The sequence below is a fragment of the Odocoileus virginianus genome, chromosome 7, assembly GCF_023699985.2.
Source record: "Odocoileus virginianus isolate 20LAN1187 ecotype Illinois chromosome 7, Ovbor_1.2, whole genome shotgun sequence".
Taxonomy (NCBI): Eukaryota; Metazoa; Chordata; class Mammalia; order Artiodactyla; family Cervidae; genus Odocoileus; species Odocoileus virginianus.
In genome coordinates, this window is record NC_069680.1 from 83,236,286 (window position 1) to 83,263,185 (window position 26,900).

The window sequence follows — 26,900 nt, forward strand, 5'->3', positions numbered from 1 at the left end:
TGTAGGCAAATTCTGAGACAGTTTTTCTCATCTTAAGAGTCCCAACAGGTACAGCAGAAACGTGACTTCTTGCTGCTGTAAGGGGGGAAGAAGGGGTATCAGAACAGGGTCCATGGAAAATATCCATCACTGACCTGATGAGGCATCCCTTTTGGAAAGACAATAGTTAGAGATACTCAATTTGAAAGCAGTCACACAAATTTCTTAAAGGTATTTGGGATTGGAAGTGTAGGCAGAGGGGATGGTACTGTAGAGAATTCCTTATCTCTTGGAAGTAGATGGTAATACTGTTTTTGTTTGGTAAAATAAGAATTAGCAATTGATAACAGTAGAGTCTCATCAGAGACAGAGTGCATTCTCAAATCAGTGATCCCTAGAGGTGCATTTTTCTTATTTCTGATGGATTTGCAGATGTCTGTCTAAAGAACAGCTGAAATAACCTCAGCACAGTTCTTTAAGTTGGCTCAACAGACTTGGCTGGCAGTTTCTGAAATTCTCTTGGGCAACTTGGCAACCAAGCCCTCGGGACTAAAGGGCGGCTTCCCTATATTAGGGTGGTCACTTGAATTAGGTAAGAAAATGACCCACGCCCAGCAGCATTCAGCCTGGGTGTTCCTTGGGCCTCTAGAAGTAAGAAGCAGAGGCATGGCTTTCAGAGAAAGTGAGAGCTGCTCAAAGAGCTGGGAAACCAGTCTATAGGGACAGGGTGATGCAGGTGGGAGGCAAGCGCATCCCTGCTATGCCTGCATCTTGTTCCACGAGAGATTCACGAGCTGCTGCTTCAACCGCTGGGTCTACTGCTTATTATCCTGGTTCTCTGGCAGCTTTTGGGGGGCCAGCGGGAGGAGGAAAGGTGTGGTCTACCCACTTCAGGGCCAGACTCCTCAGGCAGGGCTGCCATGCCCTGCACTTTCTACAGCAGGAAAGCTGCCTGCGTGTGCACGCTGAATGTGTGTGCACATAGACCCACGGCTGAGACCACGGCTGGCCTCCCTCCAGGACTCTTCGGGGCTGTCAACAACTCAGTCACGTGTTTTTTTTAAGTGTTGTAAACAATTTTTATATTTACAACTCATGAGCTCATTAATCTCATCTTCAGCCTATCAACTGTTTATCAGAGTGTACCCCTTGCAAAATATTGTATTAGCCCCCATTTAGAAGAAATTTTCCAAAGGTAACATTTCCTACTGGAGTTATTAAAATGTTACACTGGACTTGAGCTAAGAGTTATTTTCTACATTTGAATGCTGAACAAAATTGCTTCTCTTTTAAAGATAACATAGACCATAGTGCTGGGTTTTATATGAATCATGTGGCTATTCTGGAATTATGGAGTCTACATTCTATACTGTGTGTTAAAACCATCTGCCTGGCAGGCTGTTTCTAAGATTGTTAAGATGTTTCTAAGATGTGCGGACTTCTCTTGGTCCATGAAAGAAGCATCACAAGGCCTGTTCCCTGAACTCTCCTCAAGCCTCCTCCACTTTCCTACTGTTCTGTCCCAAGTCACAAGCTCTTGCCATCAGGCCTGCCTCCACCTGATCTTCCCAGACACAGCATTCCACAAACACAGACACAGATGGAAGAGAGAGAGGGGCAAGTCCATCCCACCTTCCCAGGGGCATCGCCCCTTACCCCTGTAACTTAACGGACTTACAGCATTACGGGGCCCTCTTCATGGCAGCCACGATAGAGACCATATTTAGTGAATTAGAGGATCATCTCCCTAACATGTGCTTATTCAGAGATAAAAAGATAACTCTTTTGGGGAATTCCCTGGTTGCCCAGTGGTTAGACTCAGCACTCTCACTACCTCTGTCCTGGGTATGATCCCTGGTTGGGAAACAAAGATTCCACGAGCCCCTTGGCACGACCAAAAACAGACCAAAAAAGTCCCACTTTTAAAATACTGGGCGTGCAGCAGCTGCTACAAGGAGGAAGAGAGAACAGCTGGGCAGGCCCGGCCTCCACGTCAGCTCTGCCGCGTCCTGTCCGACCATGTCTTCCAGCTTGGGCTCTTCACACGAGCTCTGCACACGTCCACTCTGCTTTTCAGAGTGAACTCCCCCTTGAAGTCTGGACTCACACACAGCAATGCTAGGCATCTGGATTTATTTGAATAGCAGGCATTTCAAACTCAGGTGTAAGAGGATTCCTGATCTCAGTGGCCCCCACACCCCTCCTCTCCGGGAGCCCCTCACCTAAGTGGTCCACAGATGTGCTCAGCGAGTGTGTGAGCCTCAGGTGTCCTGCCCTCTCTTCCCTCTTTAACCTCAGCAGAACGTTGTTTCTACAGACTGTGCATGCTTGGCCCTGAGTTGCAGTTATTTGTGAATTCATTATTCTGATACCACAGGCTGGAGCCTTAAACAACAAATATTACTCACAGTTGGAAGGCTGGGAAGTCCAAGATCACATTGTTAGCAGATTCAGTATCTGGTGAGACCCACTTCCTCAGCAGGTGTGAGGGAGCCTCTTTTTCAAGAGCACTAATCCCCTTCATGATGACCCTACCCTCATGACCTAATCACATCCAAAGGCCTCACCTCCTAACATCATCACATGGGGGATTAGAGTTCAACCTGAATTCCCGGGTAAGGGAGCACGTGGGGGGTTATGGGAAGAGATACTCAGACTTGGGCTCAAATCCTTTCCTGCCAAGGCCATCACGAGCAAGAGTGCAGGAGCTCCCCCACCAGCAACTGCCCAGGGCCATGGTGCGAGGAGACCCCGACACTCCCCCTCCTGAAGCACATCTGGCCTTGGCTCTTAAGCTCTCCTTTTCCTTTCTCCCCCCTTGTTTCTGTTTTTTTTTTTTTAACTTTGGATACTCTTAAAAATAATTTTTACTGGCATATGAGTGATTTATAACGTTGTGTTGGTTTCCTGTGGAAAATGTCCCCTTTTACTAACGGCCAGAGTCCCTGGCTAGGGGTGCCAGTGAAGGCTGCTTCCTGCTGGGGCAGGAGCCCCAAGAGGGCAGCCTGCGCCCCAGGCCAGGGTCCTGGGGGCATGGGGCCCAGACCTACTCAGCCTGCCTCCCTCTTTGCTGGTGCTGAGGGCTGCGGGGGCCTCATCCAGGGCTGTGGAACCTGAAGGGGAGTAGATTTATCACAGGAATGGGGCCCCTGCACCTGAGAAGCCTCTACCTACTTCAGAGTAGCAGCCACCCCAGTGCACTGAGCTTGCAGACCGCGCCGAGCTGTGCCCTCTGGCCCCACTGAGTGAAGCTCCTGTCATAGCCCGCCTGTCGGATGTCACAGCAGAGCCTCCCAGGACGAGTCGTCCAGGCAGGGAGAGTGGGATGCCCACACCCTCAGCCTTGGCCCAGGCACCCTTTCTCAGGCTGAGGTCTACTAATAATCTGGGAGACCCTTTCTAGGTGTGACCCTGCAGAGTCTGGGCCAGTGCAGACCAGGCTTCAGAGAGCCACCATGGGGCAGACAGACCATCCTAAGAGCCAGTCACAGGCTGTAAGATGTCATCTCGTTTAGATGCCAGTGTTTTCTGCACTGTCTGCTGTCCCAGGGCCCACCTTACCAGGCTCCTCTCTCTACACATGCCCAAATGGGTCAGTGGTCACATTCATGCATACTCCCAGCAATAGCACCAGCTGGCACTGTGGCTAAGGCTAAAAAAATATACTGGCAATTCAAAGACACTGAAATGTCTTATCGCTCGAGTACCGTCACCCTTGGGAGAGCAACTCTTACCCTCTGTGAGCTCTGGGTTCAGTGGTCTGGCCCATGGGGCCCTGCCAGGGCCGAACCTCGTCTCTCTGCAGCCTTCTTCCCGACAGCCCCGGCTCTGGCCCTGGCCACTCCCCAGGGGACTGGGTGGAGACCGAGGGTGGCTTCCTTCAGGCCGGGGCAGCCCTCCTCTGATGGCACTCACTCACCCCTTTTCTGGAAGGGAAACGGGGCCCAGAAAAATTTGTGAACGTGTCTAAATGAATGGGGCCCAAGTGGGGCTCTGATCTGAACCCCTGCTGAGTACCAAGTGCTACCAACATTTCTAAAGGCTGCTCATCTCTCCCACATCAGGACCCACATGTCTGCAGCTGTCACATTTCTCTTTATTTTATTAAGCAATAAGCAAACAGATAAACAGTCAAAGATGCGGGCAGGGAAGGACTGAAAATGGCTTTTCCTGAAATACTGATTTTCTTAAAATAAAATAACTGTTATCACTCCAAGTTGCAGGAGGCTGCAGCTGCTCCCGGGGAGGGGTTTAATTTTCCTGACATGCCAAAATGATCAGGCAGTGAACTCCTCCCCACCCCCCTCCCCTGAACACATTTATAAACTTCAATGGGGGCAAATTCCATCTAATACTCCTGAAAACCATTTCTTCTTTCATAATTTACCCAAATCATATGCACAACTGCAAGAGGAAATAAACAGAAATCTCTCAGCATAAATACACCACAGTGGATTGTTAATCTTGTAGAGTCAATCCAGCATTAAGGCTAATTTGATATTTTAAAACATTTTATGGAAAACAGCTGTCAGGCTCTCTTTGGAAAAGCCTCCAAGGTTTCGTAAACCAAGGCATAAAACCTGGTCGGGGAGGGCACTGGGGCTCCTCTCGAAGAAACGTCTGCACGTGCAGAGAAGCGGTGACATGTCTTCTTCACTTCTGGTTGCTCTGCACGTGGGTCACAATCTCTGGCAAAAGGTGATTTCTGTTCTCCTTGGTTACCTAAGTAGGAAGAAGCAGGAAAGCAGATTTCAGAGTCCCTTTCCTTTTCTTCAGTTCCCTACTCTGCCAGGTTATACTCTAACAGAACAGCCCAGAAGATGACATATGCTTTATAGAGCATGACCCAGGCAAGGCTCACCCAGGGAGGAGCCCCAGGCCTCCCAGAGTGCCCTGAAAGCGGGGCAGGTGGGCTCAAATCCCACCACCAGCTCCTGCGAAGGGACGGCTCACAGAGTGAGAGTGGGTTTTGATGACAGATGGATTTTAACCAGGAAAAGAGCTGTGAATTGAGCCTGGCAGGGCTGCTGGGGAAGCAGGCTGGGATGCGGCTCGAGTGAAGCCTGACCTGGATGGAAGGAGGCCCGAGTGCAGCCAGAAGAACCACGGCTCCAGGTGGGCCCCCACCCGCCAGGTAAGCCCCCTCAGAGCAGCCTCACACCCAGGACTCCGGGGTTCTCTGAAGGGCAGTAATCCACTCCTCTCTCCCTGATTTAGGAGATCTGTGAGTTGCAGGAAGCCTCTGACACCAGTCAACTCTGCACCTGGAGGATGAGGATGGTGCGGGGGGCAGGGCGCGTGGTGGAGAGCAGGGCTTTTGCTGAGATCTCAGGCACAATAGGGGATGCAGGGCAGACTAGAACGCAGATCCCTGCGCCCGATGTGTTAGCTCAGCAATTATCACTGTTACAGACAAAAGGAACAAGAGTGGATTCAAGCTCTGCTTGAGAATCTGTGTTATAGTTTTCTTTCTTTCACTACCACAGGCCCACTGAGTACAATTCAAGCACCCAAACACCCCCCACCCCCCGGAGCCTGGTTGGGGGCTGTTTCCCCAGCAAGGGGCAGGGTGGTCTCTCCTCATCACCAGCGCGTTCCTGGGCCACCCACACGACATTCAATGCGCAGTGCCGGGGCAAGGTGCCGGGAGTGGCGAGACAGCCAGGACCTTGACCTCGCAGAGCCTGAAGACCAGTCCGCGGGCACACATAAAACTGGGAAGGCAGGCTTGGCAGAGGGCCCTGAGACCCTGCGAGTCGGGAGGCACGGGATGCTGGCGGCGCGGAGGGGGTGGGGGGCGGTGATCAGGAAAGAAGGAAAGACTTCCACAGGTGGTTATGCCCGGGCTGGTTTTGACCAGTGGACCTAGCAGAAGGGCAGCAGTGAAGAGGAGAGCAGAGCGGAGACTCGTGCTGACAGGAAGTGCACGCACCTGGGAAACCTGAGTGGTCCAGGAAGGTGCGTCCTGAGAGGAGATGGCCTGGTCCCACTGCAGGACCTCAGCCCCTGGGGGTGGCAGGGGCCCTGGTTTGGGAGGTGCATACATGTCAAGAGGAAACGCACAGCGGACCTCAGCGCCTGGCCCCCTGCACCCTGCATCCTTCTTATAGAGGGATTCTCCAGTGGGAGCAGCCCTCGGCCCCGGGGTACAAGCTGGGCCCTGGAAGAATTCCTGAGAAACAGTCTCAGAAAGACTTAGCCCCGGCCCCTGAGGGTGGTGTCCCAGGATGCTGCCCACTGGTTGTTTTTGCCACCCCCTTGATTTTCCTCAGGTGATTTCTGAAAATCATGCAGTGAGATGTCTATGTGAAACCGTTCACAGTGTTCAGTTACCGTGCTCCTGGCCCACTGAAGACAAGTTCGCAAATCCAAGAACAGGGAACAAGCACAGTGTCATCTGTCAGCGCAGCTGCCCCTCCCTTTCAGGAGGACTCCAGCCTTTCCGCAGCGTTTAACTAGAGGAAGGCACTGGGGCCTGGGAGGGGAAAGGAGGTGAGGACGGCTCGGGAAGGACCCCAGCGTCCTCGCCCCCCACCTCCCACCATGCCCTCCCAGGAATGCAGGAGTGGCTCAGCCTCAAGTCCCGTGAAGATCAGACCCTGAGTTCCAGGGCTGGACTGCATTCATCCTGGGCCTGACACAGAAAATGTTTACTATGTTCTAAGCTGAGGAGGGGCTCTGAAATAGAGCTGAGCGATTAAATACAGATTATGAAGACTCTGACCGAGGAAGCATCCAAAGTGCTCTGAGACTCCTGGGGCCAGGGAAAGGCCTCAGAGCTGTCAATGACTCAGGGCCATAACATCAGGAAGGTGCAAACATTTGGACAGAAGAACACATGGGCAAAACACATCTCTTTATGCATATACCATGTGCAAGAGAGCAACACAAAACCACATACATCTCCTAGAAACCACGTGGGAAGCACCCTGACAGGTTTTAAATAAGCAGGAGAATAAAAAAGGAAATTAATTTGACAATGCTCATTATTATCAGCTAATACATATCAAATACTACTAGTCTGTTTCATATTTTGTGTTCATTTTACTGAACCTAAAAATAGGATGATTCATGAATTCAAACCCTCTAACTCTGTTTTTCCTTGAAGTTTAAAGGTTCTAAAGCAAGAATTACTTTGCAAATGGGGTTTTCGGGAACGCAGTGCCCACAGCAGAGAAGGGACTGCATCCCACATCCCAGGGCAACGCCATGTCTCCCTAGAGAAGGAAGCAGGAGGAATGGTTCTTTGTTTGGCCGTCCTGCCGATGGATTTCTGAGTGAGCATACAGCACACACAACACAGCTTTTGTGTTTGTGTGCTCAGCTGCATCCAACTCCGGGACCCCCATGACAGGCCATGGGGCCACAAAAGTCCTTCACAACTTATCAACTGAACACCAAAACAGCAACAACAAAAACCATGTAGACATCATACAACATAGCTTTACTGAGATATAATTCATATTCCATGCAATTCAACCTCTTAAAGACAGAAGTCGGTGGCTTTTAGTACGATCAGAGTTGTGTAATAATCAGCACTGTGTGTTAGAGTATTTCCATCACCCCTCCCCTCCCTCTCCGCAAATAACCCCACTCCTGATCACTACACTCACACCTTCCCCGAGGCCCCAGCAACCACGGATCCAAGGTCTGGGTGGACAGATTTGCCTATTCTGGACATTTTGTGTAGACGGAATCATACAGTCTGGAATCCGCTGTGACAGGGTTCCCTGACTTGGCATCACGTGATGTTAATTTCTCCAGGTTGAGTACGTGTCCCCACGTCATGTCCTCTTCTTCTGGGAGAAGATAGTATGTACATCATTTGTGTACATCAACCACATCTTTGTTGTTCATCACCTAATGGACATTTGGGTCTGTCTCACTTTTTGGTTAGTATGTACAGTGCTTCTACGAACATGGTGTGTACAAATTTTTGTGTGAACATGTTTCCAGTTCTTCGGGGTACACGCCTAGAAGTGGGATTGCTGGGCTATAGGGTAATGCCATATCTAGCTTTTTGAGGAACTGCTGCATTTTTCCAGTGTCAGCAGCAGGGTATGATGGCACCAATCTCCCCGCATCCTTACCAACACTTTTATTTCCCATTCCTTTCCTTTAACTTCATCATAGCCATCCCAGGAATGTGAAGCACTATCTCACTGTTGTTCTGGTTTGCACTGCCCTAAAAACTAACAATGTTACAGATATGTTCATGTGCTTTTCTACTATTTTTCTATCTTTGGAGAAATGTCTTTTGTGTCTTTGCTCCTTTTTTAATTCATATATTTATTTCTTTTTAAATTATTGAACTGTGATAAGAGTTATTTATGTACCCTGGGATACATGAAGTTCCTTATCATGTATGTGATTTTTACATATTTTTCCCATCCTATTGGTGGCCATTTTACTTTTTTGACAGTGTCCTTTGAAGCACAAAATTTTTTAATTTTGATGAAATCTCTTTTGCTTGTCACTTGTGTTTTTGGTGTATCAAATAAGACTCTGCCTAACCCAAGTGTACAGAGGTTTACTCCTACATGTTCTTCTAGGAGTTATATAGTTTCATTCTTACATGCAGATCTATGAGTTTGGGTTAATTTTTGTGTCTGATGAGAAGAGTTCAACTTCATTCTTTTGGATGTGGATGTCCAATTTTCCAGAGCCATTTGCTGAAAAACTATTCTTTGTTAACTTGTCCTCGCACTCTTGTTGAAAATCAGTTGATTGCAGACGTAAAGGTTTATTTCTGGACTTTTAATTCGATCCCAGTGATCTATGTGTCTGTCTCTATGTCAGCACCACACTGTCTTGATTACTGTAGCTTTGCCGTAAGTTTTGAAATCAGGAAATATGAGTCTTCCAATATCATTCTCCTTTTCACGGTTGTCTTAGCCGGGTCCTTTCAATTTCCATGTGAATTTTAGGACTGGCTTGTTAATTTCTATAAAAACCACAGAAAATCCTGCCTCCTGACTTCTGACGTGGCAGGGGGCAGGTGTGCTTGCACTCCTGTACTTACAGGAGTCTGTGCCCCAGAAACAGCATCAGAGTCCTGTGAGATTAAAACGGTTCACACTTTGCCTGGTTAAAATACCCAAGGCCAGGAGGAGTAAGAGGAGGTATAGAAATTTCCAAATTGAAGGGAAGCTGGGATGTAGCCCCCATTTTGTGATCTTGCAATCCACTGGCAAAAACTACAAGAGGAAAAACGGATTTATGGAAGACAAGTTTAAATGGCTCTGAATTCAGAATAGTAGAACAGATTTTAGTTACAGCAATATTTTTATAAAGTAGAAAAACCAAATAATCTCTAGGAATATTAAATTTTTTAAGTCACCTGAACCATCCCTACCCTCAAAGTTAACACACAGCAGGGCTACGCTGATGCTCAGGCTTTGGGGTCAAAAGACTGAGGTCTGAATCCTGGTTGCACCCCCACTAACCAAATGTCCTTGGGTAAGGCATGCCAGCTCTCCCTGATGATGCGGTTGCTGCCACATCCCCACACACTGATGGACCTCAGCACTGCCTTTAGGTGTCCCAGGACTGGGGGCCACCAGCCCAGGCCTCTCAACCCCCAGTCCTCAGACTCCAGGCATCTCCTGTCCCCTCAGCAGGCAGCATTCTCCAGCATCTCCAACAAGGAGACACTGCACAGAAAATCAAAAGCAATATGCACTAGAAATGCCACCAATGTGACCAAACTCGTACTTTTTGTTAGAAGTGACCGGCAGGGATAAAAGTATTTCTTAATGTTGTGGTTCAGAGAAGGACGGAAGCAGTAAAGAGTTGCTGCTGCTGCTAATTCGCATCAGTTGTGTCTGACTCTGTGCAACCCCACAGACGGCAGCCCACCAGGCTCCCCTGTCCCTGGGATTCTCCAGGCAAGAACACTGGAGTCGGTTGCCATTTCCTTCTCCAATGCATGAAAGTGAAAAGTGGAAGTGAAGTTGTTCAGTCGTGTCCGACTCAGCGACCCCATGGACTGCAGCCTACCAGGCTCCTCCGTCCATGGGATTTTCCACGCAAGAGTACTGGAGTGGGGTGCCTGTTGGTCATAATCTGGACCCATGAAGGTCTTCACCTCTTGTCCCCACAGCACTGACATCACCATTAAATATTCTCTTGACATCTGGTTTCAAATAGCCTCATGAAGTGAAGTGAAAGTTGCTCAGTCGTGTCCAAATCTTTGCAACCCCATAACGATACAGTCCATGGAACTCTCCAGGACAGAATACTGGAGTGGGTAGACTTTCCCTTCTCCAGGGGATCTTCCCAACCCAGGGATCAAACCCAGGTCTCCCACATTGCAGGTGGATTCTTTACCAGCTGAGCCACAAGGGAAGCCCAAATTTAGACCTTAGAGGGGGCACCCGGATTTGAACTGGGAACCTCTTGATCTGCAATCAAATGCTCTACCATTGATTTATACTCCCAACAGGTATATATTTAAAACATGTTTCAGTAGCTACACACTTAGCAGTAAGCTCTAGAATAAATACGAAAAACATTTCCAAACTTCTGAGAGGGAAACAGAATTTTAAGAAAGGAAACTTCGATGCCTGAACATGCATAAGGATGGAAGTTTCTACACTGCTGAGTCTCACAGCTTCCCTGTGGCTCTGGCTTTTAACTTTTTTAGCCTGCTCTTTCCTGGGCAATCTCTGCTGTTCCACTGCTCGCATTCACTGACTCTGTCAACTCCACTCAGCTGACTGGGTCCACCCACGGGCTTTCTCATTCAGTTATTGCATTTAACATCCTAAAATTGTCATTTGAGTCTTCCTGATAGCTTCCATATCTTTCCTGAAACTTTTGATGTCTTGGCTTGAGACTTTCTATTTTTTATTTGTTTCGAGTGGGTTTGTAATTGATCGCTGACACATTTTTATGATGGTTGTTTGAAAAATCTCTACCCTATAATCCCAACATCTATGTCATCCTTCTGTTGGCACGTAGGCTACTTTTCTTTCTCACTCAGGCTAATTTTCCTGGTTCTCAGCATGACAAGTGACTTCCACTTGTGTCTTCCGCGCTGTTCCCGGGGTCCTGAGGTCCCTAGTCTGCGTGCCTTCTTCCAGCTACCATTCAGGTCTTCTTAGGTCTGTTTTACGTACAACGTCCAAGGCTGTCAGCTGTGCTCAGGAGGAGGAACACTCTCTCTCAAACTGGAAGGGCCCTCAGCTGTATTTCTGGTAAGTGAGGCTCTGTTTACCTAACCCTGTGACGAACAGTCTGGACACTGTGAGCAGCCCTGAGTTACTGTGAATCCCTCCCCAACATCATGACTTCAGTCCCATCTCCACATCCTCTATCAGAGCAGGGAAGCCGCCCTCCATGTTATACACAAATTATTTCCTTATTTGGAATATTCTCCCTTCCTGTCCTCCTTCCTCTTCAAAAATCCACCCAAGAACCCCTTCCTTCTGGAAACCTCCCTCTGATCTGTCTTCTCATCTCCAGATTTTGACTGTCCCATGGTCCATTTTTCTGGAGGGAAGGGTACACTCCTCACCATGTGCTTGTACCATGGACTAAGTGTTTGATGCAAAGGATGCTCTCAAAAATAAATTCAGGTAACTCTGCTGCTTGTTAGAAAGAGAAAGGACCAAAGAAATATCTAATCCAACTCCTAAATCTGCAGATGAGTGAGCTGCTTCATTTATAAAATATATGCAGAAAGTTCACAGGAGCCCCAAAGGAATGCAGGAAAGACAAGAATAACGGGGTCTCTTGCATAATTAACCAAAAGCTAATCGCTTTATTTATACATCATTAAGATCAATGATTACCTTGCCTAGAGAATAATTTCCTAGCTTAGAGAGGAAAATCTGTGGTACTGTCTTAAGATACAGCACTTGTTTCTGATTTAACAGTCAACCCCCAAGCCCACTGCAGGGCTATTAGAGTAGTGTGCAGAGACACCCAATCCCTGGAGCTTAGCATCAGCGGCTATGCAGGCCCCCAGCTTGGAAGCTATCTGACCTGAAGACTAATTGTCTTTCATGATCTTTTATTATTCACTGACTCTGTTGCCACAGAAACTCTATGATCACAACCAAAAACTCTAATGTGGAGGCCATGCCATGCAAGAGATAGAGAAGGTAACATAAAACTCTGAAGACACAGTCACGCCCTTTGAGGAAGTGACCCTGTGTGGCTCCCAGGCCTCCCCTGATCACTACCGCCTGTCCCCAAAGACCACAATGCCTGGGTTCACCTTCTTTGCGTTTAGCCACAACTGAAACCGTGTAATTGCCTGCTCACATTTCTGTTATCCAGCCCCTCCATTAGAATTTCAGCTCCATGAGGATAAGGACTTGTGTCTCATTCATCACCAAGACCTAGCACGAGGCCAAGCACACAGGAGATGCTCCATCCACGCACAGAGATGCTCAATCTCTCACTTATCAAGTGAGAGAATAAATGAACGAAGCAACTTACAGACACACTGCTCCAGCCCTGGCTGCTCTAACCTTAACGGCTGCCAACTGCCCAGAAGTACCCTGGACGCTATGGAGATAACATGTGGATGCCCCACGAGGGCAGCTGACCCTGGTGACACGGTTACTCGGCACTGGTTCACTTGGTGGGGGGAGGGTGTGAGCGCAGGGATGTGGCTGTCACTGACGCAGACACTAAGATGCCACCGGGAGGACAGTATCCGAGAAGAAGGACGCAGAGGGATGACGGGAGAAAAGCGCGTATGTGGGCAAAACCCCGCAGCCCCATCAGCGCTGCAAACCGGCTCAGCCACTGCTCCTGACCTACCTGCCCTTCACCAGCTTCACCCCGCGGCTCCTCCCACGGCAGGGCCTGAGCTCCCGGGAGCTCGGGAAGACAGGTTCCTGGGCCTGCCCAGAGCCAGCGTCGCACTTCCAGGCAGAGCGTCTCACCTGACAAGTGGCCAGCGTGACTGAGGAAGAGTTTTCTAACTTAATTTCGTGTCATTTAATTCAAATGTGGACGGTCACACGTGGCTCGGCCCCGCCTGGTGCGGGAGGCACGTTTTCACCCTGGAGGGAGCTCTCTGAGCAGTACTGCTCCACGGCATCTGGAATCTGTGCCTCAACCTGCAGCCACACAAGCAGAAGGGGGTCAGTTTCAAAGGGAAACCTTTAAAGTGAGACAGCACTGTCTGCCTCTGTAAGCTCATCACCCTGGAAGAGGCACTCAGCACACAGCACCGCAGCCGCGTGCTGCTGACGCTGGCGAGGCCAGGGCTTGGCGGGGGCGCGGGAGCGCGGCGGGAGGAGCCGGTCCCTCCGGCGGTCCCAGAGGCAAGACCGCTTTGTCACCAAGCAGTGGTATAATTTCAGCTCCATAACCTCACAGGAAGCGAGACGCGCCTATATTCCAGCCTAAGAGGAAAAGCTATGGCGACCTGAAGCCACGGATGTGCTCCGGAGTCACAGGCTGTTTCAGGGCACCTGCTTCACACCCGCGGGGTACTCACGCTCAACACCTTCACGTCCTTTCGGGTTCGGATCTCTTCCACGAGGGCCAGTGGTTTTCCTTTGGGTACGGGGATGGTGCCGAGGACCACAGTCCCTGGCATGGACAGCACCTGGCGGACGGCCTGGATGAACGGCTGACTGAAGAGCTCCATCTTCCCCACCTCGTCGATGACACAAATGCTCTGTCCCGGGCGACCACTGGCACCTGCCTGGAGGTGACAGAGACACTGACTGGGACCCGGAGTCACCCCAGGCAAAGGGCCCAGGGTCCCCCTCCCCCATCACTCACTGCCAGGCAGAGCAGGGCAGGCAGCCCCCCTGCAGGAGGCAGGAGGCGGTCTCTCCAGCTACCCAGAACAAACCACCGGCAGAGGAAATCAGGAGCTCTCCCCTGGGGACCCCAACGCCCAGAAGACTCAATTCCCTGAGCTCCCCATTTTCCTGGCAATTGTCCCTCTTCTAGAACGGTCCCAATAACAATCAAGTTTTATATTTATATCCATCCAGGAAACAAGGATCCACCTGCCTCAGGTCTGAAAGAAATGAGACAGCAAGCCTGGGAGCCCTTGTTAGTAACACTGGCCTCTGTTTTTTGGACTTGGGGTTGTAGGAGTCCGTCTGCTGGGAGGATGTAGCCACTCCAGGAAGATGCTTGTGTACTTCACAACCTGAGCTGAGAGGGTCACTGGAAAGAAGTGAAAATTCAAAGAGAAGGAGTCCTGGCTTAAGAGGGAGAAAAGTGAGTAGGTTGTGCCCTTGAATCTCAGATTCCCCTTCTAATGACTTTACATCAATGCACTGCCACTACGTCACATACTTGAAGACTTCTCCAGGAACAGGTGTGGCAGCCAGCCTCCAAGAGCCCTCAAGATTCCCAGCTTCTAGGATTGGCACCCTCTACAGACCCCGCCCCCACAGTACAATGCTGCCCTGCACTACATGGACAAAGAATGACCGAAGGGATGATATGCCATTTCTGAGATCAGGAAAAAAGATCACGGCTTCTGTCCTGGTCCCAATCTCACCCATCCACCCACCCACCCACCCATACCTGTTCCAAGGGAAGATGCCTGCCGTGCTGTGAGGACACACAGGCAGCTGATGGTGAGGTCCAACAGATAAGGAACTGAGGCCACATGTCAACAGCCAGGGAGGATCTGAGCCCTCCCCACAACCATCACTGTGAACTTGGAAGCCTCAGGGCCCTCTGACCTCATAACAGACCCTGAGCCTGAACCACCCAGCAAAGCCATTTCTGGATTCTTGACTCAGGGAAACTGTATGAGATAATAAACGTTTGTTGTTTCATATTGCTAGATCTTGGGGTAATTTGCTACCCAGCAACAGCTAACCAATACACATGTCCTCTCTAGGAAGCCCTCCTAGAGAAAGCCGGTAGGACTCTGAATAGTTTTTCCACAGCAGGGACACAATGGAACATACAATAAACACTTTGATGAGTGCTGAGTAACAAACATATTTCTATATCTTTGTATAAATGATTATTTTGAAAATGGTATGTAAAGCTGATTTACCAAGTATGTTTCACTATAAGTTCTCAGACTCCTAAGTACTGACACCAACACATTCTCAGAATGAATGGCTGGGTTAAGCTAGATTTTGCTCAAATTCTAATACTAATACCAAAGCTCTCCCAGTGGCTGCAGGGGGGGTGCCATGGTGACCTGTGACAGGCAGGGCTGGGGGCAGATCCTGGAGCCTTGTATGGTTTGCAGAGGGTGGGATGCTGTCCAATGGCTGAGAATCAACGTCGGAGCTCACACATTGTGCCTGAAAGGCTGCTCGCTGTGTGGGGCCAGGAAGACAGGGGAGACGTCTCTGGGAACAGACATATGAGCCTGGAGGGAAGCCGCAGGGCACCGCTTTCAAACTTTTCTGTGAGTGGTCCTCTTTTAATTTTCCTGCTTGTTATCCAGTACATATATTTTTCTACTCCTTTTATTGACAGAAAGACCAGAAAGGGGTCCACTGTGATCGTCCAAGAGGTTCTAAATCTCACTCAAACTTCGGTGTTTCTAATACACTTCATGTTTACCTCTCAGCTGAGTTTATCTGCGTGCGTTTATATACACACACGGCTACCCTGTCTCCCTCCCAGGGGCGCAGACGAGGTGTGACTCATCTTTTTCTTCTCTGTGGAGGTGAACGGTGCAGGCTGGGCTGATAGCCAATGCTGCCCTGCACTGGCGGGCAATATAGGGAGGGAGAGTGTGGGGGAGGTCACTGTGTCAACAGATGCTTCAGAAATGAATGCCTGACTGTGGAGGAAAAGAAACAGCTACTGGCCACCTGTGTGCCAGCATAAAAACAGACACGCTCCCAACAGCAAGCCATCCCAACCAACCTGCCTCTGATTAAGGCGTGTCTGGCGCTTCCTGCTGCCCCCAAAGACTGTCCCCTGTAGACGCTGTCCTGGAGCCTGCTGTCAAAACCCCAGACAGAACTCAAGTCCAGCACACCAGAACCATGGTTCTGAAAGCATTCAGATCAGATAAAGAAACAACACGGAAGAATGTGTCAGCTCCCCTGTGTGTTTAGTGGGTGCATGTACACAAGGGGGTCAAATGTATGTAGCTGTGTATGTGAATACACGCAGACAGGTCCAACACAAGGCACAGGGCTCCCAGCCACCCTACAGCATTCACCCATCAGCACTCACCCACCTCGTTAAACTGCTGCACAAAGACACCTGGACGCACCTGCAGACATTGTTTTCTACCAGCTGAAAACGCTGCATTTAAAAATCTCCATTCTGTCCAGAATTAGGGACTTTCTTTATACAGAAACTATAGAAATCTCAAAAAGTCTGGGATTTTTAATGAAAAGTTGGGTTATTCCTGCTCAGTTGAGAGACAGTTACCAGAGGCTAAGCTACTCAGAAGCCTATCAGTCTGTTTTTCTAAATAACAATGAACATACATTCACCAGCTTAATAAAAGAACTACTGTTACGTTCAGAATTGGTTTTTTTTTTTCCTGTATAAATTCCATTTTAAAAGGAAACAAAAAATAAGCCAGTGAGCACTCACCCCATTCCCATCATTGTAAATGACTATCTGAGCTGATGAAGACACAGTTGAGTACAGGACAATGGCCCTGGCCTGGCTTCTTGTTTCTGGCTATGGGCTCCAGACACGGGTATGGGGTGAGGATCCTGCAGAAGACTCTGGGTGGCCATGTGGTTAAAAGCACTGTGCAGGCCATCCAGGGAGCAGCTGTTCTCCCGGCATCCCTTCCCCCACCCCAGAGCAACTCAGGATCACTGCGGTCCTTTATGTCACGCCCCATGCTCCTCTCCACAGCTTACATTTCTGCTGATTGTACACTCTCACAGCCACAAAGAGCAGGAAAACCTTCTCTGTGCAAAGCATGTTTGAGTCCCTCTGTTGGTTCTGAGAGAGAAGCTATTTCCTTGGGAGAGAGTCCTAAAATTGACCAGCCAGGGGCAAAAGAAGTTATGAATAATTTTCTAGCTTTGGTTACACTCAGCTAGTTTGCTTTCCAGAAAGATTAAATCAATTTAGAGCAACAATGAAGTAGCTTTATACCAGCTTTGCCACGGAGCTGAAAACAGAGTGATTCTTTTGGTCCTTTGCTTAATCCTTAGGCGTCCGTTCTAAGGATACAAAGAAAATGTAAACATAAAATAAGCAATTTCATTCAACCAAAATACTGAACCAAGAAAAAGCTAATTAAAGTTGCTTCTGCCTTATTTTGGATCATTTAAATAATACCTATTTCTGGTGGTATTAGGTTGCCATTTTTTTTTTTTAAACATCAGACACAGACTGGCTTCCTGAGCTTGCCTGTCTGGGACAGCAAGTCTCAAAAGTGACGGGAGGGAAGCAGGGGGCCATGGGCAGAACACAGGCAGCACAACTGAGCCTGCCTCCCAAAGAGCCACAAGTCCTGGGGAAGCTGGAGAGGCAAATGGCGAAAACACAGCCACCGCTGAGCAAGCCCGATGCTTTGACCATCTTATTAAATGAAAGGCAGGACTCCAATCAGACTTTTATGTGTGTTTATTCCAAGCTTTAAAGTCTCAGCATCTCTCGGCAGTCTGGTGGCGGGTCGACTGCGTGTCCCCGGGGAGTAAAATCCCAGGCTGGTGGCCAGGATGTCTAGACGACCTGACACACCCCTCAGCACGGAGCGCACGCTGGGCGAGAGCCGCCCCCAACCACACATGCTGCCGGAGGAGACTGGTGGTTCCTCCTGGCTGTCCCTGCGGGCCTCCCCGGGCCCCCCACACCAGCATCTTGCCACAGTGCCATGACGCACCTTGGTATCTGCCAAGCTGTTAAGAACCATCCTGGGGCTGAAACAGTGTCTGCTGGCTGACGGTCGGCCCTGGCAGATTAACAACCCCTTCGTCCTCTGATCCCAGCGCCTTGGGACCAGACTAGATGTCTAGGCTTGTGGGTCCCGTGATGGATTTACTGCCAGCTCTGGCCCATCATTCCCAGCAAACACAGATCAGACTGTTGATGTGACATCTTCCCAAGGGACCACGCCCATCCCCTCATGGGACTTCTCAGGAAAAAAATCATAACCATCCCTACTACGCTCTGCACCATCTAGCAGCCAGGGACTAACACACCTTACAAGCAGATCGCCTTCATTCCTAACAACTTCACATAGCAGGTATCAACACCTCTGTTTTATGATTAAGGAGAAAGCCAGGGACTAAGTGACTTACCCAGTCCCACGGCACGGGGCTGGGAGGATGGCCCAGCCTCCCAATCGCCCTGCAGGCGATTCTACCTGCACGGTTTTAACATGAAATAAGAACAAACTGAGCATGACAAAGTCTCCTCACCATGAAAAACCACTTTTCTCACCAATGAGACGGAAGAGTGTTTTAGTTTCTAGGGTCCCCACAGAGGCACAGCCACAAAAACTCCTTTTTTCCTGGATTAATCATATTATTTTTAACATAACATATTGAACAGTAATATCAACCTCATTGTATCATGTATGGAGAATGGTCCACTTTAGTTGGCAGATGTGCTCTGCAGGTGAAGGGGCTTCTGCCAGGAGCTCACCTCTGCACACAGCAGAGAAGATACGCCCAGGTAGCCCAATATGCACAGACTTACCTTGGTGAGATGCAGAGTTCACTTACAGACCACCCCCTCCCCCCCCAAAATAAAGCGAGTATCATACTAAAATGAGTCACGTGAATTTTTTGACTTCTTGCTGCATCTGAAAGTTATATTCGTGCTATACAGTTGTCCGTTAAGTGTGCAAATGCATTATGTCTAAACAAACAATGTACTTTAATTAAAAAACACTTTATTACTAAAAAATGCTAACCATCATCTGAACTTGCAACAAGTCATAATCTTTTTGCTGGTGGGTCATCTTGCCTCAGTGTTCACGGCTGCTGACTGATCTCAACAGTGGTTGCTGAAGGCTGAAGCGGCTGTGGAAACTGCTTAAGACAACAATGAAGTCTGTCACACTAACCAAGTCCTCCTTTCATGAATGATTTCTCTGTAGTGTACAGTGCTGTTTGGGAGTATTTTATCCAGAGAACTTTCAAAACTGGAGTCAATCCTCTTAAACCCTGCTGCTGTTTTATAAACTATGTTTATGTTACATTCTAAATCTTTGTTGTCATGTCAACAATCTTCATAGCATCTTCACCAGGAGTAGATTCCGATGTCCAGAAACTACTTTCTTAGATTTTCCTGGTGGTCCAATGGATAAGAATTCGCATGCCAATGCAGGGGACATGGGTTCAGTCCCTCGTCCAGGAAGATTCCACATGCTGCGGGGCAACTGAGCCCGCACACCACACATGCTGAGCTCACACTCCACAAGAGGGGCCACGCACCACAACCAGAGGGCACCCCTACTCTCCACAACTAGAGAGCCTATGCACAGCAACGAAGACAGCGCAGCCAGAAATGAATTAAAAAGCGAACGTGCTTAAAGAAACAAACCAATTTTTAAAAAGAAACTACTTTCTTCACTCACCCAGAAGTAACTCCTCATCCCTTAAAGTTTTATCCTTAGATTTCAACAATTTAGTCACATCTTCAAGGCTCTAAGTCTAGTTCTCTTGCTATTTTCACTTCATATGCAGTTACTTCTTCTACTAATGTCTTGAACACTTCAAAGTCATTTATGAGCACTGGAATCAACTTCTTTCAAATTCCTACTGATACTGTGACCTCTTCCCATGGATGTTCTTAATGGCATCTAGAATGGTGGATCCTTTCTAGAACGTTTTCAGCTGACTTTGCCCAGATCCCTCAAGCAAATCACTATCCATGGCAGCTATAGCCTCACAAAATGTATTACTTATTACTTGAAAATCGATATTACTCCTTGATCCATGGGCTGCAGAATGGACATCCACAGGCATGAAAACAGCATGAACCCCCTGCATCTCCATCAGAGCTCTAGGGTGACCAGGTGCATTCTCAATAATCAGTCATATTTTGAAAGGAATCTTTTTCCTGAGTGGTAGGTCTCAGCAACGGGCTTCACATACTCATTAACTTTGTTGTGAACAGATGTGCTGTCATCCAGGCTTCGTTGTTCATGTATAGAGCAGAAAAGGAGTCAAGTTATCATAATTTTGAAGGGTTCTAGGATTTCCAGAATGGTAAATGAGCACTGGCTTTGACTTCAAGTCACTAGCTGCACTGACCCCTAACAAGAGTCAGTTTGTCCCATGAAGTTTTGAAGGCAGGCACTGACCTCTCCCCTCCAGCTACGAAAGTCCTAGATACCATCTTCGCCCAGTATAAGGCCGTTTCCCCTACACTGAAGATCTGCTGTTGAGCGCAGCCACCTTCATTAACTGTCTGAGCCAGATCTCCTGGACAACTTGCTGCAGCTCCTGCATCCGCACTAGCTGCTTCCTCTTGCATGTTTATGCTGTGAGATGGCTTCTTCTCTTAAACCTCATGAGCCAACCTCTGCCAACTTGAAATTTTTCTTCTGTAGATTCCTCACCTCTTTCAGCCCACCTTCACAGACTGGAAGTGAGTTCGGTCCTTTCTCTGGACTACACTTTGGTTTAGAGGAATGTTGTGGCTGGTTTTATCTTCTATCTAGAATGCTACAACTTTCGCCATTTCAACAATAAGGCTGTTTTGCTTTCTCATCATTTATGTGATCACTGGAAAAGCACTTTTAATTTCCTTTAAGAACTTTCCCTTTGCATTCACAGTCTGGCTAACTGGCACAGGAGGCCTAGCTTTCTGCCATCTCAGCTTTCAACACGCCCACCTCACTAAGCTTAGTCACTCCTAGTTTTTGATTTAAAATGACAGACATGCAACTCTTCCTTTCACTTGAACACTGAGAGGCCACTGTAAGGTTATTAACTGGCTCAACGTCAATGCTGCTGTGTCTCAGGGACTAGGGAGGCCCAATAAGGAGGCAAGCGACACAGGGCAGGCTGGTCAGTGGAGCAGTCAGAACACACACACAACATTTACTGAATAAGTTCACCACCTTATGTTGCATGGTTCGTGGCACCCAAAACAATTACGATAGCAACATCAGGATCCCTGATCACAGACCACCATAGCAAATATAATAGTCATGAAAAAGTTTGAAATATTGTTGAGAATTACCAATGTGTGATACAGAGACATGAAGTGAGCAAATATTGCAGGAAAATGGCATCAATAGACTTGTTAGACACAAGGTTGTGAGGAATCTTCAATTTGCAAAAAATGCAGTAGATGCAAAGTACAGTAAATCGAGGTGAGGTGTGCCTGTATTAACTTCTAAATGTTCCTTATCAGCTGACAGTGTTCACAATAACTTTTTAAAAAAATTTTCAATTGTTTACTAAAAGATTCTAATCATTATTTAAGCTTTTGGTAAAAGTTTGGTATTTTTGATGCCTGATAATCTTCTACTAGGGGCTTCCCATGTGGTGCCAGTGGTAAAGAATCTGCCTGCCAATGCAGGAGATGCAAGAGACAGAAGTTCGATCCCTGGATCAGGAAGATCCCTGGAGGAGGAAATGGCAACCCACTCCAGTACCTGTGCCTGGAAAATCCCATGGACAGAGGAATCTGGCAAGGTATAGTCCATGGGGCCACAGAGGGTCAGACATGACTGAACACACAAATATAATGAACCTTCTATTAGAAATTTCCTGAAGGAGATAAAGTTGATTATTTTTGCTACAATGAAATGGTGTGGTGACTATTTTTCTAACTAATGAGGTAAATGCATACAAACAGAGGACAGCTTAGACAAGGAGAAAGCAACCGTTCTGGGTTTGTACAGTTCAGTTTCTGAATATACAGTAATTTTATGTTTGTTTCACCTTGCTAGAGAAAGTATTTCAATAGGCAGTAGCTAATTTGCTTTTAAAACCTCAAGTTATTATCTTAAGATAACCTAATAAAGTTTTTGTTTTAATTACAAAAATTGACCGGGAGAAATTTTGATGAAGAGGCTGTGGAAGGTCACTAAGTAGCTCTGTACTCACGGCTATTAGTTTCAAAGGAAAAAAAAGAGTAAACGGACAGGGGAGAAACTGGACAATAACACCTTGAGTGGGCGACCAAGGTAACATCACCAACCATCACATGTCTCCAGATAAGACCCTGAGAAGAATGTATCACCATGTACCGAAGTGTTTCAGGTCAATCTAATTCATGAGGAAACATCAGAAAACCCCAGAAGAGGAATGTTCTTTTAAAACAAAACTGTATTCTTCAAAAATGTCAGAGTTGCAAAAGATTAAAAAAAAAGATTGTGGAAATGTTCCAGATTAAAGGAGGTTATGAAGATATGACAACTAAAGGTAATATCTAACCCTAGACTGAAGGAAAAGAAATGTTACAAAGAACACTGTTAAGTCAACTGACAAAACCAGCATATAAATGACAGATTAGATCAAAGTATTTTCTCTTGCAAAACTGACTAAGGTTGCTAATTGTGCCAATTACGTAAGAGCGTATCCTTATTCTTAGGAAAAAATCCTAGAGGACTAAAGTACCCTGAGGACTACAACATACTCTCAAATGGTTAGAGTTCATACTCTCAATATACCCCCCAAATCTATACATTTATACACACACATGAGGAGAGGGAAAAAGTAAGGAGAAAGTTAAAAATAGGTGACTCTAAAATAACAAGTCCACAGGGGGTCCTGCACTATCATCATTCTTATAATTTTCTCTAAGAGTAAAATTATATCCCGAAAAAGTTTTAAAAAGTTAGAATCAATACACAAAAAGAAAACACTCATATCCACACTTTCTCAATATCAGATTCAAGAAAACCATCCACTCCTGGCATGTGAGCTCCCTTTGGATGGAGCACAGGGCTTCAGGCCTTAGAGCCCAGGATGAGGTTCAGCAGGAAGGACAGAGCAGGTGGGAAGGGGGAGAAAGGCCAGTTAGACATCCTTTGCAGTCCCACTTGCGGAACACGCGACTCTCCCACGCTTCTCGGGCGGGGACGCAGGCAGCGTCCCAGGAAGATGACGCGCCCGGGCAGTGGCCCGCGGGGCTGTCACTCCACAGCGCAGTACCGTGGTCAGGACTGAGAAGTGAAGACCCCGCCCACCCGCCAGGATCCAGCAGATGAGGGGAGGGGCTGCCATGCCCAACCATGCCCAACCCCGGGAGAACTGTGCCGCCAACCTCACACAAAACGTTCCGTTCATCCTCTACCTTGAGTCTCTGCAGGAATGATTTACTGACAATTTTTAACTTTTCACGTTTGTACCAGATAGCTTTTAATTCCCCTCGATGATTCTGTAATACATATGTGAGATCATGAGATACAGAAACAGAAAGTAAGGAGGAACCAAGACACAAATGCCACACTTGCTAATAGTGAAGGAAACGCTCAATTAGTGTTGGGCTCTTGTCAGCCTTACAAGAATGGATATACTGACCAGAACTTAATTTTTCTAAATTCTTTCTAAAGCTCAGTGGCCAGAAATACTAAGAAGCATTTCCAGGTCAACTGATTTTTTAAAAAAGAACCTTTCCATAGAGAGTTGATCTCTCACCTTCAAACAATGTTTCAAAGATCTGAAGCAGGTTCTTATTTCAGAATCAAAAACAGATCCTGCTCACAAATAGAAATAAACATCGAAAGCCACATTTTGAACAAAACAGGAAAATGTTCAAACCATGTGGATTTTCTGGTTGTAACTCATTATTCCTTCCGTGGATCTTTACAAAAAATGAGATTGTTCAACCTATAAAATAAGGTTTTGAGTAGATGTCTCCTGTTCTTCAAAACCTTATAATCTACTGCTGTCTTTCTGTGTGAGTAGGAGATACACCAGATGCCAACAAAATGTTAAATCCTATATTGCATCAAGTTCTAACACAGCATTCAGGGTAGCTGACAAGTAGACTATTACACAAAAGGCCAGCATTATCCTAACAGCCTTGATCATTAGGAAACTGAAAGTCAATCCTAATTACAGCAGCAGCAGAAAATAAAAAAGATCTATGAAAAACCTCACAACATTTTTTTTTTAAAGAAGAACTAGAAAAAGAATGATACTCTGTTTTTGGCTGTGGAGAATGAAGACTGTCTGGAAGATTAGGAAGTTCTGTATATCAAAGTAACTATAGTTTTGTATAGTTCAATCACTCTATATAAGACTTTGTAACAGAGTTCAGCTCATGCCAGTTCTGCTGCTTGTAAGCCATTTGTCACTGGGCAAACCTTCTTTGCTATGCCTGTTTCCTCTCATCTGTAAAACAGAAAACTGACAGATTTGTTTGAAGGATGAAATGAGTTAGTGCCTGGGGCATAATCTGCACTTGGTCACTGTTCACCACCATTACCACCACCACCAATATCACCACAATTTGGAAGAATGAGCAAAGAATGGTTAAGGCATTGTTTTAAAGAATAACAACAAAAGCAATTACCAGAGTACTGATGCAAGTATCAGATGAATGGAAGAGAACAGACAGCCCTAAAGCATTATACACACACGTATTTTTAATAAAATAAATTCAGCATAATAAACTAATGAGAAATGACTTATTAACAGATGGTTTTGAAAAACCATCTAAGTATTTGGAAGAAAATCAGTTGAGAGTCCCATTGAATACTACATTCCAGATAAATCCAGATGGATTTTAAAGATGTATTTTTAAGCACAAAGAAGAAACATATAGGTACAATTTTATATTAACTTGGAATAGGGACAGACTTTTACAAAGTTAAAAAAAAGAAATAAAGAAAAAGGAAATCACCAAAGCGACAAACTGAGAAATGGAATCAATAAGATTTTTTAAAAAGTTATTTACCTTAGAAAAGATCTCTTTAAGCTAAAAGGAAAAAAAATGGGGAAATGAATGAACAACTTAGATGTTTAAAAATACCCAACAACTGAAAAAAATTTAACCTCATTAGTACCTTAAAAATGCAAATCAAACAAAGCAACATATTTATCAAAAGCAAGTACAATGCTCAGTGTTGGCAGAAGTACAGCAAAACAAACATGCCTGCCCACAGCAGGGGGTGCAAAGTGACACATGTCAGACCCGAAACACCCTGGAATTCCACGCCATCCACCCAGTATTCCACACTACTCCAGCCATAGGTCCCTACAGGGAAACAACCATGGCTGGATAAAGACTGAGGTACAAAGAGGAAGTCTTGCAAAGTTACTTGCAACAGGGATAAATAATCTCAATGTTTGACACTGAGGGAGTAAATAGTTACATCAGAGATGAAAATCCATACCCCAATATATTATACAATCAATAAAGTATTAATTTTTTCTTTATGGCCATGCCACACGGCGTAGGATCTTAGTTCCACAACCACAACCAAACTCTTGCCGCCTACAGGGAAAGCACTGAGTCCTAACCACTGGACTACCAGGGAAATCCCAAAGTATCACAGTTTTGAAGATTATAAGTGAGACCCATCCCGTGTCACTCAATAATATTAAATGAAAAAGCCCACACCAATAAAACTATATTTGGATTTTCCTCAATTTTGGATGACTATTTAAAAAAAAAAACAAAAACAGGTATAGAAAAAGGGCAGAAAATATGCTAAGAATGGTTAACTCAGTGATAAGACTGAGCTATCCATATTTGCTTATCTTATATACTTTTTACACATTTTCTACCTTAAGAATATGGAAACTTAATACTCAATAAAATAGTAAATGATGTCAAATAAGGGAAGATGTAGCTATGGAGTGAAAAAAAACCAGCAATAGTCAACTCTACAAGGGACTTTCTAAAGGCCTTCATGCATCGAGAATGTTTAGTCTGCTCCCTCTTTCATTCCCATGTGCCCATGATGGTGACCACCTGAGGAAAAGCTTGAGCAAGACCTCACAGCAGCTGGCCTCCCCCTCCAGGCCTCTGCCTGGCCTCAAGCAGCTGTTTTTCAACTCACATATACAGTCTTATTTCCCAACCCACAAGAACTGCCCTGCTGACCTAATAAAAAAATAATATTTATGTTTCTCACAGTATTTAAAAATAAAAAAACTCAAGATATTTTTCAACCATAGTGAAATTTCTTATACAGAGGAGGCACTTAAAGAGGTATTTCTTAACTTATTGTCAGAATTTGTGTTTTCATACATCCCGGGCAACTGTATGTATGGAAACTGTCTATCTGTATAAAGACTCTCACCTGTCTGGAGACATAACCCTCCCAGACTTCAGCCAATACTATAAAGCTACGGTAATAAAACCAGCATGGTACTGGCACAAAAATAGACATATGGATCAACAGAACAGACTAGACAGCCCAAAAATAAACCTACACACTTAGGGTTAATTAATCTTTCACAGTGGAGGCAGGAATGTATTGGGAAACCGAGGATGAGAAAAAGACACACTCTTCAGCAAGTGGTGCTGGGAAAGCTGGACAGCTGCGTGAAAATCAATGAAGTTAGAAGATATCCTCACTCCCAAAACGGCTTATAAGATTTAAAAAAAAAAGACACCATAACCTCATGGAAGACCACACAGGCCAAACATAAACTGTGCCAATGTTTTCTTAGATCCCAAGTTAGAAATAAAAACAAAAATAAACAAATGGGACCCAATCAAACTTACAAGCTTTTCCACAGCAAAGAAAACCATAAGCAAAATGAAAAAACCTACAAAATGAGAAGAACATATCTGCAAACGATGCAACCGACAAGGGCTTAATTTCCAAAATATACAAATAACTCATACAATAACAACAAAAAAACAAACAACCCAATCAAAAAAACAGGCAGAAGACTTAAACAGACATTTCTCCAAAGAAGACATAAAGATGGCCAATAGGCACAGAAAAAAGATGCTCAACATCATTAATTATTAGAGCAATGCAAATTAAAACTACAATGAAGCACAACCTCACACTGGTCAGAATAGCCAACATTAAAAAAAATCTACAAATAATAATTACTGGAGAGAGTATGGAGAAAAAAGGAAACCCTACTCCACTGTTGGTGGGAATGCAA

At 46.2% G+C, this 26,900-nt stretch overlaps 1 protein-coding gene across 1 annotated transcript in view; it reads right to left on the reverse strand.

Annotated features, from left to right (window-relative positions):
- Nucleotides 1-4,055: 4,055 nt before the first annotated feature.
- NTPCR (nucleoside-triphosphatase, cancer-related) overlaps nucleotides 4,056-26,900 on the reverse strand; it is a 35,556-nt gene continuing 12,711 nt past the window's right edge. Inside the window, exons 4-5 of the mRNA XM_020885450.2 lie at nucleotides 13,439-13,648; nucleotides 4,056-4,701 (exon numbers count right to left, since the gene is read on the reverse strand). Coding sequence (XP_020741109.2) covers nucleotides 4,633-4,701; nucleotides 13,439-13,648 — 279 coding nt within the window. The 3' untranslated portion in view covers nucleotides 4,056-4,632. The remainder of the gene's footprint in view (nucleotides 4,702-13,438; nucleotides 13,649-26,900) is intronic.